At 42.5% G+C, this 15,220-nt stretch overlaps 1 protein-coding gene across 1 annotated transcript; it reads right to left on the reverse strand.

The window, feature by feature from the left end:
- Positions 1 to 322: 322 nt before the first annotated feature.
- Positions 323 to 14,395, reverse strand: KLF17 (KLF transcription factor 17). Its single transcript, XM_070248631.1, has 3 exons — positions 14,138 to 14,395; positions 1,826 to 2,684; positions 323 to 1,491 (listed from the first exon to the last, which is right to left on the reverse strand). The coding sequence occupies exons 1-3, from the start codon at positions 14,219 to 14,221 to the stop codon at positions 1,247 to 1,249; spliced, it is 1,188 nt and encodes a 395-aa protein (XP_070104732.1). The 5' UTR covers positions 14,222 to 14,395; the 3' UTR covers positions 323 to 1,246.
- Positions 14,396 to 15,220: the final 825 nt, after the last annotated feature.

A 15,220-nucleotide genomic window follows, 5' to 3' on the forward strand; every position in this document is an offset into this window, starting at 1 on the left:
AGTCTGGTTGGGATCCCAGCTCTGCCACTTGAGAGCTTGCGCAAGTTCCTTTCTATTAGTTGCCGGTCAATAAAATGATTGGCTGCTAAGTCCAGAAATGAGGTTTTTAACTGGCTGGCTGATGACCAGGATAGTTATTATGCCCTTACCCCTGGGGGAGGAGCAGGGCAGGACAGGGCCTTTAACACCTGGTATGTGGAAGTCCAGGTAACTGGACTTGGGGTTGGGGAGCAGGGGAAGTTACAGTGGGGTTTGTCCTTCTCTGCCCCACTCTAATGTCCTCCACCCCAAAGTCACTAGGAAACAGAGCCTAAAAAGAGAACAAAGTACTGATGTTTTATTTGGGTGGTGCAAACCCAAGGCATTGAGAGTGAGAAAAGGGAAGCTAGGGCAGGGAAGAGCTGGGGGTAATGCAAGCTGACAGCAGGTTGGGTCCTGATTCATGACTAACATCCAAGAGTCACAGCAGGTGTGTCACTGGCTGCTTGGGAGGTCTCCCCATTAGCTGTACTGTTGGGAGAAATGGTGCCTTGCAGCAATTCAGGCAAGGGAGGGAAGAAGAGGGAATCTATCTGCCTGGCTCTCTCCCATCTCCACTAGTCAAACTCTATCCCAGGAGCAGTGACTCCCCCACACTTCTGGGTTGCTGGTGGCTACTTGAGATCCCAGATCCCATGCCCTGTAGTGGAGCATTCCATCCAAGTCTGGAAGTGGTGGAAAGAGACAGAAACTCTGAGCGTGTGGCTGGTGAGTATCGGAGGGAATCTGATTCGGTTCATAAGATGTGTCCTGAACAGTCTAATACTGTTCTTCTCATTTACCAGAAGAGGAAACACAGCATAGTGCTCAAAGACCTTTCCCAAGGTCATCTGGATAGTGAGTGGTAAATTCAGAATCTGGACATAGCTTGGCCCTGGAAACCGTGAACAACCAAGATAAGGCACTTGGATCTTATGTAGTAGGCAAAGGAGAATCACTAAAGGGTTTCAAGCTGGGGAGTGACATACGATAAAGAGCTTTTTAATAAAGCTCCCAATCTCTACTTTGCTCCATCTTCCCATGTGGCTAAACTCGGCAGAAGACAATTTTTGAGGAGTCCCTGACCGAGTCCAGAGCTCGTGTGGGCTTCAACACTGCCTCATAATCTCTGTCTTCATCTAAGCCTACACCTACCAAAGAGACTAGCTGGTCAGAGGCAGGCAGGATCTGGGTGGATATGCCAAAATGAGAGGAAAAGGAGATTGACCTAAAGACCAGGAGCAGGAGGACCAGGCATCTGTCCATTGCTGGCCTGTGCGTCTGAGGATCCTAGCACCTGCAGATGAGTCCTGTGGTGTTGCCTGAGATGGTCAGATCTCATGAACTGTCGGCCGCACTGATCACATCTATACGGTCGATATCTGGTGTGTATCCGCATGTGTCGTCCAAGCTCATCGGAACGAAAGAAAGACCACGTGCAGCCTTCCCACGTGCATTTATAGGGCCTCTCACCTGGGGGGGCAACAAGGGAGAGCAGGAATTAAGTAGAGGAAAAGGTCAGGAAAGAAGGGGTCTGACTATGAGGCAGAGCAGCCAAGGTTGAGGAATCAAAAGGAAAAACTTAAGAAAGCGGTGAGGAGTCAACACAACCAGTGGTGCCCACCCCCCATCATCTTGGTACAGTCATACTGGACTGTGGGAACCCAAGTCAGTGGGGCCAGGATAGCTTGACCTCAAGCTTGAAGGATGATGGGCTAACCCAAAACCATTATAAACCAGTGGTCCAGCACAAATCTAAAGACCAGGACTCCTCCACCCCACCCCACCTGTCTGACACTTCATTCACCTGTGTGTTTGCGTTGGTGACTCACAAGGTGGGAGCGCTTAGTATATGCTTTTCCACAGTTCTCATACTGACAGTGGTAAGGCCTTGAAACCGGGGATCTCCTCCTGGGAGCCCTTTCCTGGGGTCTGAAATTCTGCTCTGCTCTCTGTGGAGCAAGTAAGGGCTGCTTGGGTAGGAAGAGGTCTTCCTGGGAGGCTGGCTGGCTCACAAGAGTGTCCTGGGATTCTAATGCCAGCAATGTTGGGGAGCCAGCTGGGGACATCCCAAGGTCGTGGGGATCTCTAGCAGGTAACATCTGAGCCAAGGAGGGGAGTGTTGCCTGGACCTCAGTGGAAGGCATGGTTGGGGACAATAACATTTCAGGTGTTAAAGAGTCTCTGTTAGAAGGTACTGTTGGGGGGCCAGAATAAGGCATGGTTGATGCCCTGATGTGGGACATTGTTGAGGTTCCACTAGGAGCTGGGACTAACCCATTGGGAGGCATCCTTAGATTCCCACTGAAGGGCATGGCCACCCCTGGAATACCAGGCTCTCCTAAAGGCATCGTCTGGGGTTCCTTGAAAATCATCATTCCTGGTTGGGAGGGAGACACTCCCCGACAGTAAATCATCTGGGAAGGAGTAAGAGTCACTTGGGGGTAGTAGCTCACACCATGCTCAGGTAGCGACATACTAAACTGCGGCCCCATTTCATTCTCATTCTGCCTAGGTGCCTCGGCAAAGACCAAGGGGATCCTCTCCAGCTCTGTGCACTGAGGGACGTGTTGAATGACTGGCGGGCCATGGTTCCAAGAGGTGTGCACGCCACTGCTTCCAGGAGACGGAGACATGTCCAAGATGGACATTAACTTCTCAGCATCCTTGGAGAGAGAGAGTCAGGTGAAATTCACCCTAGCTCAAATTCCAGTTCCACATGTCCCTCCTCCCCATCTCCAGACCCCACCCTAATCCAGGCCTCCATCATCCCTTGCCTGAATTATCCTGCCTCCAGGCCATTCTCCAGCTCCAGCTTTCTAGGATTCAGGGAGCAAGGTGGAAGCCTAGATGTGATTCTACCATTTTACCTCTTTGGCAAGTTTTTTGCTTTTTATTTCATAAAAAGCAACAAAGAGAGCAAATAAAATATTCCACAGCCTACACTTTCAGCAAAACTCTGAGAAAACCCTCAAACTCCAGATTATATTTAAGTGTGGGGGTGAAAGAGCATCCCAAACCAGCAGAATGAATGCAGAAAGCCACAAAGATAGGAAGAATGGAGGGCTCAGATGGATCCTGGCTTTAGCAAGACTTAGAAACCACTGCAAATATTTACCTACAGAAGAGGGCCTCACCTGAATGGGAATTGCTATGTGCAAGTCTGGGATCAAGCATTGGGGGAGACAAAGAAAAGACAGAAAATTTAAAAAGCGCTTTAAGGGGGCTGGCCCGGTGGAGCAGTGACTAAGTTTGCGTGCTCCGCTTTGGCTGCCCTGGGTTCGCTGGTTCCAATCCTGGGCACAGACCGACTCACTACTTGTCAAGCCATACTGTGTTGGCATCCCATGTAGAAAAACCAGAGGGACTTACAACTAAGATACACAACTATGTACTGGGGCTTTGGGGAGGAAAAAAGAAAGGGTAGGGGACTGTCTTGGAAGTCAAGACCAGTATCCCTTGGTGACAGGTATGAAGGGAAGCAAAGAAGGGATTGTAGCAAAACCTGTTGAAAAAGGATAACATACAAGAATTCTACTTTTTAAAGATGTCCATTACTGTACGAGTAGAGACAGAGCTCTTGGGCTGAGAAACTATTCCACTATTCCATTGAGACAGTAAAGACCAATCAAGTCAAATATGAAAATCAAAACAGAAGTAAAAAATACTGTATCCATCAACTATACTGACACATCAAAATAGAAATAGAAGATTGTAATTTCTCAAAAGAAAAAAGACAATTCACCAGAAAAATGTTGCCCAAGATCAAGGAAAAATTAGCAACATTCTCATAAAATTGAAAAAAAAAAAAAAGAAAGAAAGCTTTTACACCAATTATAGGAGCATCACGGAGCAGAAATAGAGGAATTCAAAGAAGCTATGTCCAGACAATAGGCTATGAGTTATATTAGAGGGGAGGGAAGGGGTAATGATATAAGGCACTGGAGGGGCTTCTGTGGTGCTGGCAATACTTCACAGGTGTTTACTTTGTAATAATTCATTAAGCCATACAATTGTATTCACTTTTCTGTTTGTTATTTTTTCACAATAAAATGGTTTTGAAATAATATCGTGAGAAATAAGGATTTTCAGTATAAGTACAAAATTCTATTATAAAAATCAGAGAAGTAAAAATAATGCTAAATTTAAATAGGAGATATTCTATACAAATAAACTCACAAAACCCTCATGCTCAGATTTTGGTCTCCAATTCCCTTCCTTACTAAAAGGAAGAGCCATCCTTGGAGAATCTCCTGACTCCAAGTTTGGAACAAGGGAGGAATACATGAGCCTGGTATATCTTATTGTGCCAGAAAATAAGGAAACTTTCAAAGATGATCAGGACTGTCTTAAAAGGACATAAAGTGATACCAGGGAAGATGACAGACTAGGAGGCACCAGGAATCTTTGTCCCCACCAAGATAACAATTACATCTGAAGAATTTGTCTGATTTAACTATTTTGGAGCAATGAAGTCTATCAAAGGCTTGCAACTTCCAGAGGAAGACTTGGAAGGTAAACTGCAGTTAATTTCAGCTCTTAGGTAGTGGCTACCCAAAAAACACCCCTGGTCCCATAGTAGGCAGCTATGGACATGTTTCTGGAGCAGCTTGCACTCAGCTTGCAGTAGCCAGAGCTCGAGGGAAGCCATTGTTGCAACTCCTACCGCCATTGTTATAAACCCCTCCTCCTCCAAGTGACAAGACTCTCAGGGTATTTAAAGGGCTGGCACCTGTTTCTCCCCTCCTCCATTTCTCCATTTTTCCCTTTTTCCCCCTTTAGGAGTCAGACATTTAAGGACTAGGATATTCAAAAGCAACCACATATTCTGAGGAATTTAGAAAGTCACCACACATACTGAAGAAAAGATGCCGGCTCAGAAAAGACCTGAGAAGACTTTAAGTTTATACCTCTGGTTGATCCTGGCACAGAGACAAGATACAACAATAAAAAAAAAACTATAAATAAACAAAAACAGCAAATTCTGAGGAAGGAGGGAGAATCTGATTTCCAGAGTTTCTATATTGTAAGATTCAAATGTCCAGTTTTTGACAAAAATAAAATCACAAGGCATAAAAAGACACAGTAAAGTATGACCCATGCAAGGGGGAAAAAAATCAACAGAAAACATTCCTCAGAAAGACCAGATGGTGGATTTATCACACAAAGAATTTTAAACAACTGTCTTAAAGACCCTCAAAGAGCTAAAAGATGTGTACAAAATCATGAAAATGCTATATGAACAAAATGGAAGTTTCATTAAAGAGATGGAAAACCTACAGAAAAACCAAAAAGAAATTCTAGAGCTGAAAAGGGAAATTAAAAATTGACCGCAGGTTGGAGCTGGCCCCATGGTGCAGTGGTTAAGTGCACACATTACTCTTTGGTGGCCCAGGGTTCACCAGTTCGGAACCCAGTGCAGACATGGCACTGCTTGCCAAGCCATGCTGTGGTAGGCATCCCACATGTGAAGCAGAGGAAGATAGGCAAAGATGCTAGCTCAGGGCTAGTCTTCTTCAGCAAAAAAAAAAAGGAGGATTGGCAGCAGATGTTAGCTTAGGGCTGATGTTCCTCAAAAAAAAAAAAAAAAAATTGACTGGAAGGATTCAAAAGTAGATTTGAGCTGGCAAAAGAAAGAATCAGCTAATCTAAAGATAGGAGAATTGAAATTATTGAGTTGAGAAACAGAAAGAAAAAAGATTAAAGAAAAATGAACAGAGCCTAAAGGACTTGGGGAACACCAGTAAGCTGACTAATATATGCATTGTGGGAATCCAAGAAGAGAGAGAAAGCAGCAGAGTGATTACTGCAAGAAGTAATGGCTGAAACTCCCCAAATTTGATGAAAGACATGAATGTAGACATCTAAGAAGGTTAATGAACTTCAAGTAGGATAAACTCAAAGAAATCCACACCAAGAGACATTACAATAAAACTGTCCAAAAACAAAGAGAGAATCTTGAAAGCAGCAAGAGACGCAATCCATCATAATAAGTGATCCAAAATAAGATTATTAGCAGATTTCTCACTGGAAACCTTGGATGCCAAAAGGCTGTTAGTTGATATATTCAAAATGCTGAAAGAAAAAACCTGATAACCAAGAATCTTATATCTGGCAAAGCTCTCCCTCAAAAATGTGGGAAAAATTAAGACATTCCCAGATAAACAAAAGCTGAAGGAGGAAATGCTAATGGGGTCCTGCAAATGGAAGTGAAATGACAAGACAGGAACTTGAAGCCACATGAAGAAATAAAGATTTCTGGTAGGGGTAAATATTTGGACAATTATAAAAACTAGTCTCATTGTAACCTGATTTGTAACACCACTGTTTGTTTTCTACATGGTTTAAGAGACTAACTGTGAAATAAGAAATCTATGTATTGATCTTTGCCCCAGGTTCCTGACACAGAGCCCCTAAATCTCTTAGGATTTCCTGGCTGACAGGAAGGTCCTTTGTTCTAACAAAGTGAATCTTGGTGGGCTCCTGAATGGTGGCTGGTCACCAGAAAGACTGAGCCATGATTAGAAGCCTGGAACTTTCAGCCACCAGAGATGTGAGAGGAGCTGGAAAATGAGTTAATAATTGATCACGGCTACATGCTAAAGCCCCATAAAAATCCCTGAAGGGCAGAGTTCAGAGAGTTTCTGGGTTGTTGAACACATGGAGGTGCTGGGAGGGTGGTGCTCCCGGAGATAGCATGGAAGCTCTGTGCCCCTTCCCCATACTTCCCTCTTCCCCATACCTCATTCAATGCATCTCTTTATCTGGCTGTTCATCTGTATCCTTTAAAATATCCTTTGTAATAAATAAGCAGTAATGAGTAAACTGTTTTCCTGGGTTCTGTGAGCTGCTCTAGCAAATTAGAAAACCTGAGGAGGGGGTTGTGCGAACTGTGATTTATAGCCAGTTGGTCAGAAGCTCAAGTGACTTGGACTTGTGACTGGTGTCCAAAATGGTGTGTGTAGGGCAGATGGGGGTGAGTCTTGTGGGACTAAGCCCTTAACCTATGTGATTGGACACTAACTCTACGCAGTTAGTGTCAGAGTTGCTTGGTGTAGAAAAACCACACATCTGGTGTCAGAGAGTTTTTTCTCAGACACTAATGCATAAAAAAAATTATTAGTCCATATTTTGGATATGCAGTGCACAAAGATGAAATTTTGTGACATCAATAACTGAAATGGGGCAGGGAATAGAGCTGGATGGGGCAGTTTTTGTATGCTACTTAAGTTAAGATGGTATAAATTCAAATTAGTGTTATAACTTTCGGATGTTAAATGTAATCACCATCATAAACACAAAGAAAACAGCTATAGAATATATACAAAAGGAAATGAGAGGGGAATTAAAGTTCACTACAAAAAATCAACTAAACTCAAAAGACATAATGCGGGAGATGAGGGACAAAAAAAGCTAAAACGCATATAGATAAACAGCTCAATGACAGACGGCCCTCCTTATTAGCAATTACTCTAAATGTAAATGACTTAAACTCCCCTCTCCAAAGGCAGAGATTGGCAGAATGGATTAAAAGAAACATGATCCAATTATACGCTGTCTACAAGATACTTGCTTTGGATCCAAAGACAGAAATAGGTTGAAAATATGGGAAAAGATATTCCAAAGAAATAGTAAACAAAAGAGAGTGGGAGTGGTGATATTATCAGACATAATAGACTTTAAATCAAAAAAGGTTACAAGAGACAGAGGACATTATATATTAATAAATGGTTCAATATAGCAAGAAAATAAAATAATTATAAACACTTATAATGTCAATAACAGAGCCCCAAAATATATGAAGCAAAAGCTGACAGACTTAAAGGGAGAAATAAGACAGCTCTACAATAATACTAGGAGATGTCACTACTTCACTCTAAATAATGCATAGAACAACCAGACAGAAGATGAGTACGGAAATAGAGGACTTGAACAACACAACAAACCAACTAGACCTAACAGACATATACAGAATGCTCTACCCAACTAAAGAATACACACACTTCTCAAGTGCACATGCTACATTCTCCAGGCTAGATCATATGTTAGGTCACAAATTAAGTCTCAATAGATTTAAAAAGATAGTTAGAAAATAATAATGGCAAGAACACTGGAAAATTTCCAAATTTGTGGAATTGAACAACACGCTCTTAAACAACTAATAGGTCAAAAAAGAAATCAGAAAATACTTAAGAGATGAATGAAAACAAAAACACAATATAAAAAAACTTGCGGTAAAGCAAAACAGTGCTAAGAAGGACTTCATAGCTGTAAATGCTTACAATAAAAAAGAAAGATCTCAAACCAACAACCCGGCTTTACATCTTAAGGAATTTTTAAAAGGAAAACAAACTAACACCAAAGCTAGCAGAAGGAAGGAAATAATAGAGAAATACCAATGAAAGCAAAAGTTGGCTCTTTGGAAAGATTAAGAAAATCGCCAAGCCTTTAGCTAGATTGACAAGAAAAAAAAGAGAGGATTCAAACTACCAACGTCAGAAATGAAAGTGAGGATGTTACTACTGATTCTACAGAAATTAAAAGGATATGAGAGAGTAGCATGAACAACTGCATGCCAACAAACTGGATAACTTAAACGAAATGGATAAATTCCTAGAAAGATAAAAACTACCAACAACAAATCATGAAGAAATAGAAAATCTGAATAGACCCATAACTAGTAAGGAGAGCAAATAAATAATCAAAAGCCTCCAGGACAAAGAAAGGCCCTGAACTTGATAGCTTCATGATGAATTCTATTAAACATTTAAAGAACATCAATGCTTCCCAGATTCTTCCCAATAATTGAAGAGGAGGGATTACTTCCTAACTCATTCTATGAGCCCAGCATTGCCCTGATACTGAAGCCTGACAAAAACATCACATGTTAAAGAAAACAATAGACCACCATCTTTTATGAATATAGATGTGAAAATCTTCAACAAAAAACTAACAAACCAAGTCCATCAGCACATTAAGCGGATTATACAACATAACCAAGTAAAATTCATCCCAGGAATGCAAGCGTGATTCAACATATGAAATCAATCGGTGTAGCATACTATATAAGTAAAATAAAGGAAAAAACACATCATCTCAATTTGATGCAGAAAAAGCATTTGAAACACTTCAATACTCTTTCATGATTAAAAAAAAACACTCAAAAAACTAAGATTAGAAAGAAACTTCCAACATGATACAGGGCATTTATGAACAATCAACTGCTAACATCATACTCAACGGTGAAAGACTGAAGGCTTTTCCTCTAAGATCAGGAACAAGACAAGAATACTCACTTTTACCACTTCTATTCAATATCGTATTGGAAGTTTTAATCAGAGCAATTAGGCAAGAAAAAGAAATAAAAGGCATCCAAATTGGGAAAGAGGAAGTAAAACTCTCTCTGTTCCCAGATGATATAATCTTATACGTAGAAAATCCTCAAGATTACACACACACACACAAACCTGTTAGAACTAATAAACAAATTCAGCAAAGTGGCATGATACAAATTCAATACACAAAAATCAGTTGTTTCTATACACTGACAATGAACAATCTGGAAAGGAAATAAGGAGAACAATTCAATTTACAATAGCATCCAAAAGAATTAAATAATTAGAAATAATCAAAGAGGTTAATAATCAGCGAAAACTACAAAACACTGCTGAAAGGAATTAAAGACGTAAATAAATAGAAAGGCATCTTATGTTCATGTATTGCAGAACTCAGTAGTTATGATGTCAACATTACCCAAAGCAACCTACAGATCCAATACAATCCCTGTCAAAATCCCTTTTTGCAAAAATAGAAAAATTCCCTCCAAAATTCACGTGAAATCTGAAGAGACCCCTAAATTGCCAAAATCAACCTTGCAAAAGAAGAACAAAATTGGAAAATTCAGGCTTTCTGATTCAGAATTTACTACAAAGCTACAGTAATCAAAACAGCATGGTATTGGCATTAAGGATAAACCTACAGATCAACAGAAAGAAACAGAGCCTAGAGGTAAACCCTCACATATATGGTGAAATGATTTTCACCAAGGGTGCCAAGACCTTTCAAGGGGAAAAAGATAGTTTTTTCAATAAATGGTGCTGATATAATTGGATGTCCACATGCGAAAGAATGAAGTTGGACCCTTACTTAATACCACATACAAAAATTAACTCAAAATGGATCAAAGACCTAAACGTAAAAGCTAAAACTGTAAAATTCTTAAAAGAAAATATAGCGGGAAGCTTCACGACATTGCGTCTGGCAATGATTTCTTGGATATGACACCCAATGCACAGGCAACAACAGAAAAATTACACCAAATTGGATTTCATCAAAATCAAAAATTTTGTGCATCAAAGGACACTATCAACAGTATAAAGGCAACCCACAAAATGGGAGAAAACATTTGCAAATCACATATCTGGTAAAGGACTAATATCCAGTATATACAGAGAACTCCTAAAACGTAATAGAAAAATAACCCAATTCAAAATGGGCAAAGGACTTGAATACACATTTCTCCAAAGACATACAAATGGCCAATAAGCACATGAAAAGACGCTCAACATCACTAATCATTAGGGAAATGTACATCAAAACCACAATGAGATCCCACTTTACACCCATTAAAACGACTATTATCAAAAAAACAAGTGTTGGCAAGAGGTGGAGAAATTGGAATCCTTGTGCACTGCTGGTGGAAATGTAAAATGGTGCAGCCACTGTGGAAAACAGTATGGCACTTCCTCAACAAATTAAAAATAAAATTGCCATATGATCCAGCAATTCCACTTCTGGTTATATAGCTATAAGCACTGAAATGAGGGACTGGAAATGGATATTTGTACACCCATGTTCAGAGCAGCATTATTCACAATGGCCAAAAGGTGACAGTAACCCACGTGTCCATCAACAGATGACTGGATAAACAAAATGTGGTATATACATACAATAGAATATTATTCAACCTTAAAATGGAAGGAAATTCTGACACATGCTTCAATATAAATGAACCTTGAGGAGATTATGTTAAGTAAAACAAGCCAGTCACAAAAGGAAGAATGATGAATGATTCCATTTATATGGGGTACTTAAGGAAGTCAAATTCAAAGAGATAGAAAGTAGAACGGGGGTTGCCAGGTACTGAGGGGAGGATTAGGAAGTTACTGTTTGTTTAATGGTTAAGGAGTTTCAGTTTGGGAAGATGAAAAGAGTTCTGGAGATGGATGGTGGGGATGGATGCACAATAACGTGGATGTGCTTAATGCCACTGAAGTATACACTTAAACCTGGTTATAATGACAATTTTATGGTATGTAGATTGGACTACAATTTTTTTAATGTTTAAAAAAGGACAAGGAAGGGATTCTCACTGGGCAAATTTGTAACAATTTGAGAATCAAAGAGAATAATAACTGTTGATTTTACTAGATTGAATCTATGAAAATTCATGAGCCCAAAGTGACAAAAGGTCGGCTATTATCCCAGCTTTGAACATTGCTAATTGAAGTGAAAGAATTAAGCATTTTTTCTGTCTTTCCAGTAGGAAACTTATTTCAAAATCACCAAATGATTCCCGTTGTTTAAGAAAAATATTACTTTACAGAAGAATACAAACTAATAAATGCAGAAGAAATGGTGAAACTGGAAAATCATTATTTTATAACCCCTAATGAAACTTCTGGTTGAGGAAAAATTAACACTTTGTTGAAATCAGTAGGTGAGCGATTGGTGGGGAACTGGACATTCTGAGGCTTCCAAGGTAACATTACAGATTACTTTCTACCCAAGAGACTAAAAGATAAGTTTGAATACAGAGATCCATCGGGCTTTTCGCTACCTGAATTCAAGGGCCAAGCCCTGTGTCACCAAATGTGAGGAGCCAGACGTGTCTCCTAATGTAATGCAAGATGAAGCCTTGTGTATCTGTGAGAAATGCTTACCAAAACCCTGGAATCCAATTAAGCCTTAAGATCTCAGGCCAATTTAGACGTAAATCAAGAGAAAGAAGGATCAAGTTAACTTATACCATGAGAAAGCAATCTGATAAATCTGGAAAAAGGCACACTCTACAAAAGTTAGGATCACGAAAAACGGAAAGGCAGTCAGGAAAAAGGACTATTCTAATTTCAAACAGGCTCAAGAGACACAGTAACCAGATGCAGTGCGTGGTCTTAAATTGGATCCTGGTTTGGACATATCTGCTGTAAAAGCCATTTTAGGGACAACTAGGAGAATTTGAAAAAGAATTACATCTAAGATGATATTAAGCAAGTGTCACTCATTTTGATAGGTTTGATACTGTTTTGATATGGAGGGAAAAAAAATTTTTTTAACCCTACAAGGGTTGGGGAGATCTTATCTGTTTTATTCACCCGATAAGCTCAGCAACTAGCATAAAGTAAGCACGTAACAGGCCCCAGAGAACTGTCTATTGGACGGGTATTTCCGGAGTGCTCAGTCCCTTTTCCCTCCCTCTCGGCAATGGCCGTCTTTTATTTTCCTGATCCTTCACAGCCAAACTTCTTTGAAGATGTCTACACACAACTTTAAATACCTCGCCTAATTATTCCCCAAACTCACTCTGGCCCCCATCTCTCCACAGGAACAGCTTTCATAAAGGCCACTGACGGCTTCCACGTCACTAAATCCAAACACTTGTCAGACTCCTCCTTGCTCCACCTCTCAGGAGCTTCTGAGACTCTTCCTGAAATGTCTCCTCCCCTTGACCTCAGAAACGCACTGCCACACTTGCCTGGTTTTGCTCCTCCCCTTCTCTCCTGGCCCTCCTCCTTCTCAGTCTTCTTTGCAGGTTTTCCTTACGCTACTCTCTGGGTAATCTTTCTCATGCTAATGAACCCATTTCTGTTTATATCCCAATTATTCTTAAAGCAAGAGCTCCAGGGCAGACCTCTCCAGGATCTTCCAGCTGCCAAACGCTTGGTCTATTTGGATAGCCCACAGGCTATTCAACGGACTAGTATGTCCAAAACTCAGGATCATCCTTACCCACCCACCCTCAAGGGAAGAAAAAAAACCCTACTAATCCTGTTTCTTCTCATCCGTTGCTCTCTCAGAAAATGTCACCACTATTCTCACCCAACTGTGCAAGCCAGACGTCTGCTATATTATCCTGGATGCCTTCCTCGTCACCTAGATCCAAGTAATTACCAGTTCTTGGGGTCTCTACCTCCAAAACATCTCCAGAAGCTTTTCCGTTTTCTCCATCTCCACTTCAACCTCTCTAGTGAGGCCGCCATTTTGATTCCAGCTTGGATTCTCACAATAGCTTTCTAACTAGTGCCTTGAATTCTGTCCACGCCTGCCACGGCACTCTTTAAAAAATGCAAATCTAATTGTGACTGATCCTGTTTAAACTCATGAGTGGTTTCCTGCCGCTCTTGGATTAACCAACTCAAGCCCTGCAGGACCTCCATGGTGCCCGGGGTTCCTGCCTCTGGCCTCCCTGGGCGACTCTCCCATCGCTCTCTTGGCCTTGGTCTCACAGTTCATCTTTCACGTCGTCCAAGGTGGAGGCGTACTATCTGGGTCTCTCGACCTGCAAACTCTTCACCTAACCAGTTCTCCAATCCCAGACCAAATCCTCCGCTGTCCTCTCCACCTCCTAAAGCAGATCAAACACCTCTGCTGTTTGTTCCCGTGGCCCTGGTGCTTCTTGACTGTAATTTGAACGCTTCCAATCATTTGGCTATTTATTAATAAAATGGTATAATATGGTAAATCACCATTGCATACCCAGGGTCTGGCAAAGGCCTGCCACTTACTAGAGCTCCAATAAATATTTAATTTCTTCTCCCTGGCCCCTCCCCGCTTCGGAACTTTGTCTCTTTCCTGAGTACTCAAGTCTCTCCACCAGAAGTTACCTGGAAGCTTTTTACCCCCAGCGCCCAAGATCTGCGCTAATGCTCGGTGGATATCAACTGAATAAACGACACATCATTTACGTCCTCGATCTCCCATCCCTGCCCTTCGCAACCCAGTCCCTCCGACTTCTAATGCCCCAGAAGTCTGCTTCCCTGCACACACCCACTACCTCCCCACTAGTCCCCACGCTCCGCCCCCCCCCCCCCCCCCCCCCCGGGCTGAGGCCTGGACTCACCTCCTCCAGCTTCTGCTGAGCCGCCTGCCACTGGCTCAGCCCCTCGGCCTCCTGCTCCATCTCAGCCTGGGATCGGCTACACATCGGGACCGTGAGCGGGTCCAGACCCACATCAGACCAGAACAGAGACTGGCAGCCGCGGCGTGGCGGGTCAGCTGACCCGCAGCACCACGCCACAATCGCCACGCTCAGCTTCGACTTCCCACCGCGCCGGGGGGCGGAGCCAAGGGCCGCACCCAGCGACCCACCCAGCAGGGGCTGCCCCACCCTGCCCCGCTCCAGCCAGACCCCTGCCGTGACGCAGCAGGGTCACTAACAGGGGGTCTCAGACCTTCACTACTTCTTCAGTCTTACTTCTGCCCCGCCCTACTTACCCCATCCGCCCTTCAGTCTGAGCATCTCTGTTTGGCCGAAGTGGGCGAGGGGGCAACGATATTTCAGACTCCAGGCAGGCCTCACTGACCTTCCAGTGGAGAAATGAGGAAGGAGTCTGGAGAGAGTCTCTGCAGACAGGAGAACCTGCACCCCCACCCCCATCCCCATCCCCCCAGGTCAGGGCTCTTGCCATAGGCCCCCCACCCCCACCCCCGAGGCCTGGATTTTTTCCGCTGGAGGCCAGAGCTCTGTCGCTTGTGCGTACACCACGGCACGGTGTCTTTATTCTGTGATACTCAGTGAGTACGCGCTGTGGATCAGACACTGTTTTTTGGGACTAGGGATACAATGGCAAACAAGACAGAAGAAAAGTCCTTGGTCTTAAGGAATTTTCATCCTAAATGGGCAGACGTGAAATGAATATAATAAAGTCGCTAGTTCATATAATTTTAGGTGGCGGTGAGTGTTAGAGAGAAAACAAAGTAGCAAAATGTGAGCTGAGAACCAAGAGCCTGAAAGGAACCAGCCATGGGAAGACTGGAGGGATCTGAGGCAAGAAAGAGCTTGACATGTGGGAGGAAGCATAGGACGGCCAGGTGACCTCTGTGATGTGAGCAAGGGGAGTGGAATGACATGAGGACAGAGAGGGACAGGTCTTGGAGGCCGTGGAAACTAGTGTGGGTTGTATTCTAAGCGTGGTGGGAAGCT

The sequence above is a fragment of the Equus caballus genome, chromosome 2 (genome assembly GCF_041296265.1).
Source record: "Equus caballus isolate H_3958 breed thoroughbred chromosome 2, TB-T2T, whole genome shotgun sequence".
NCBI lineage: Eukaryota > Metazoa > Chordata > Mammalia > Perissodactyla > Equidae > Equus > Equus caballus.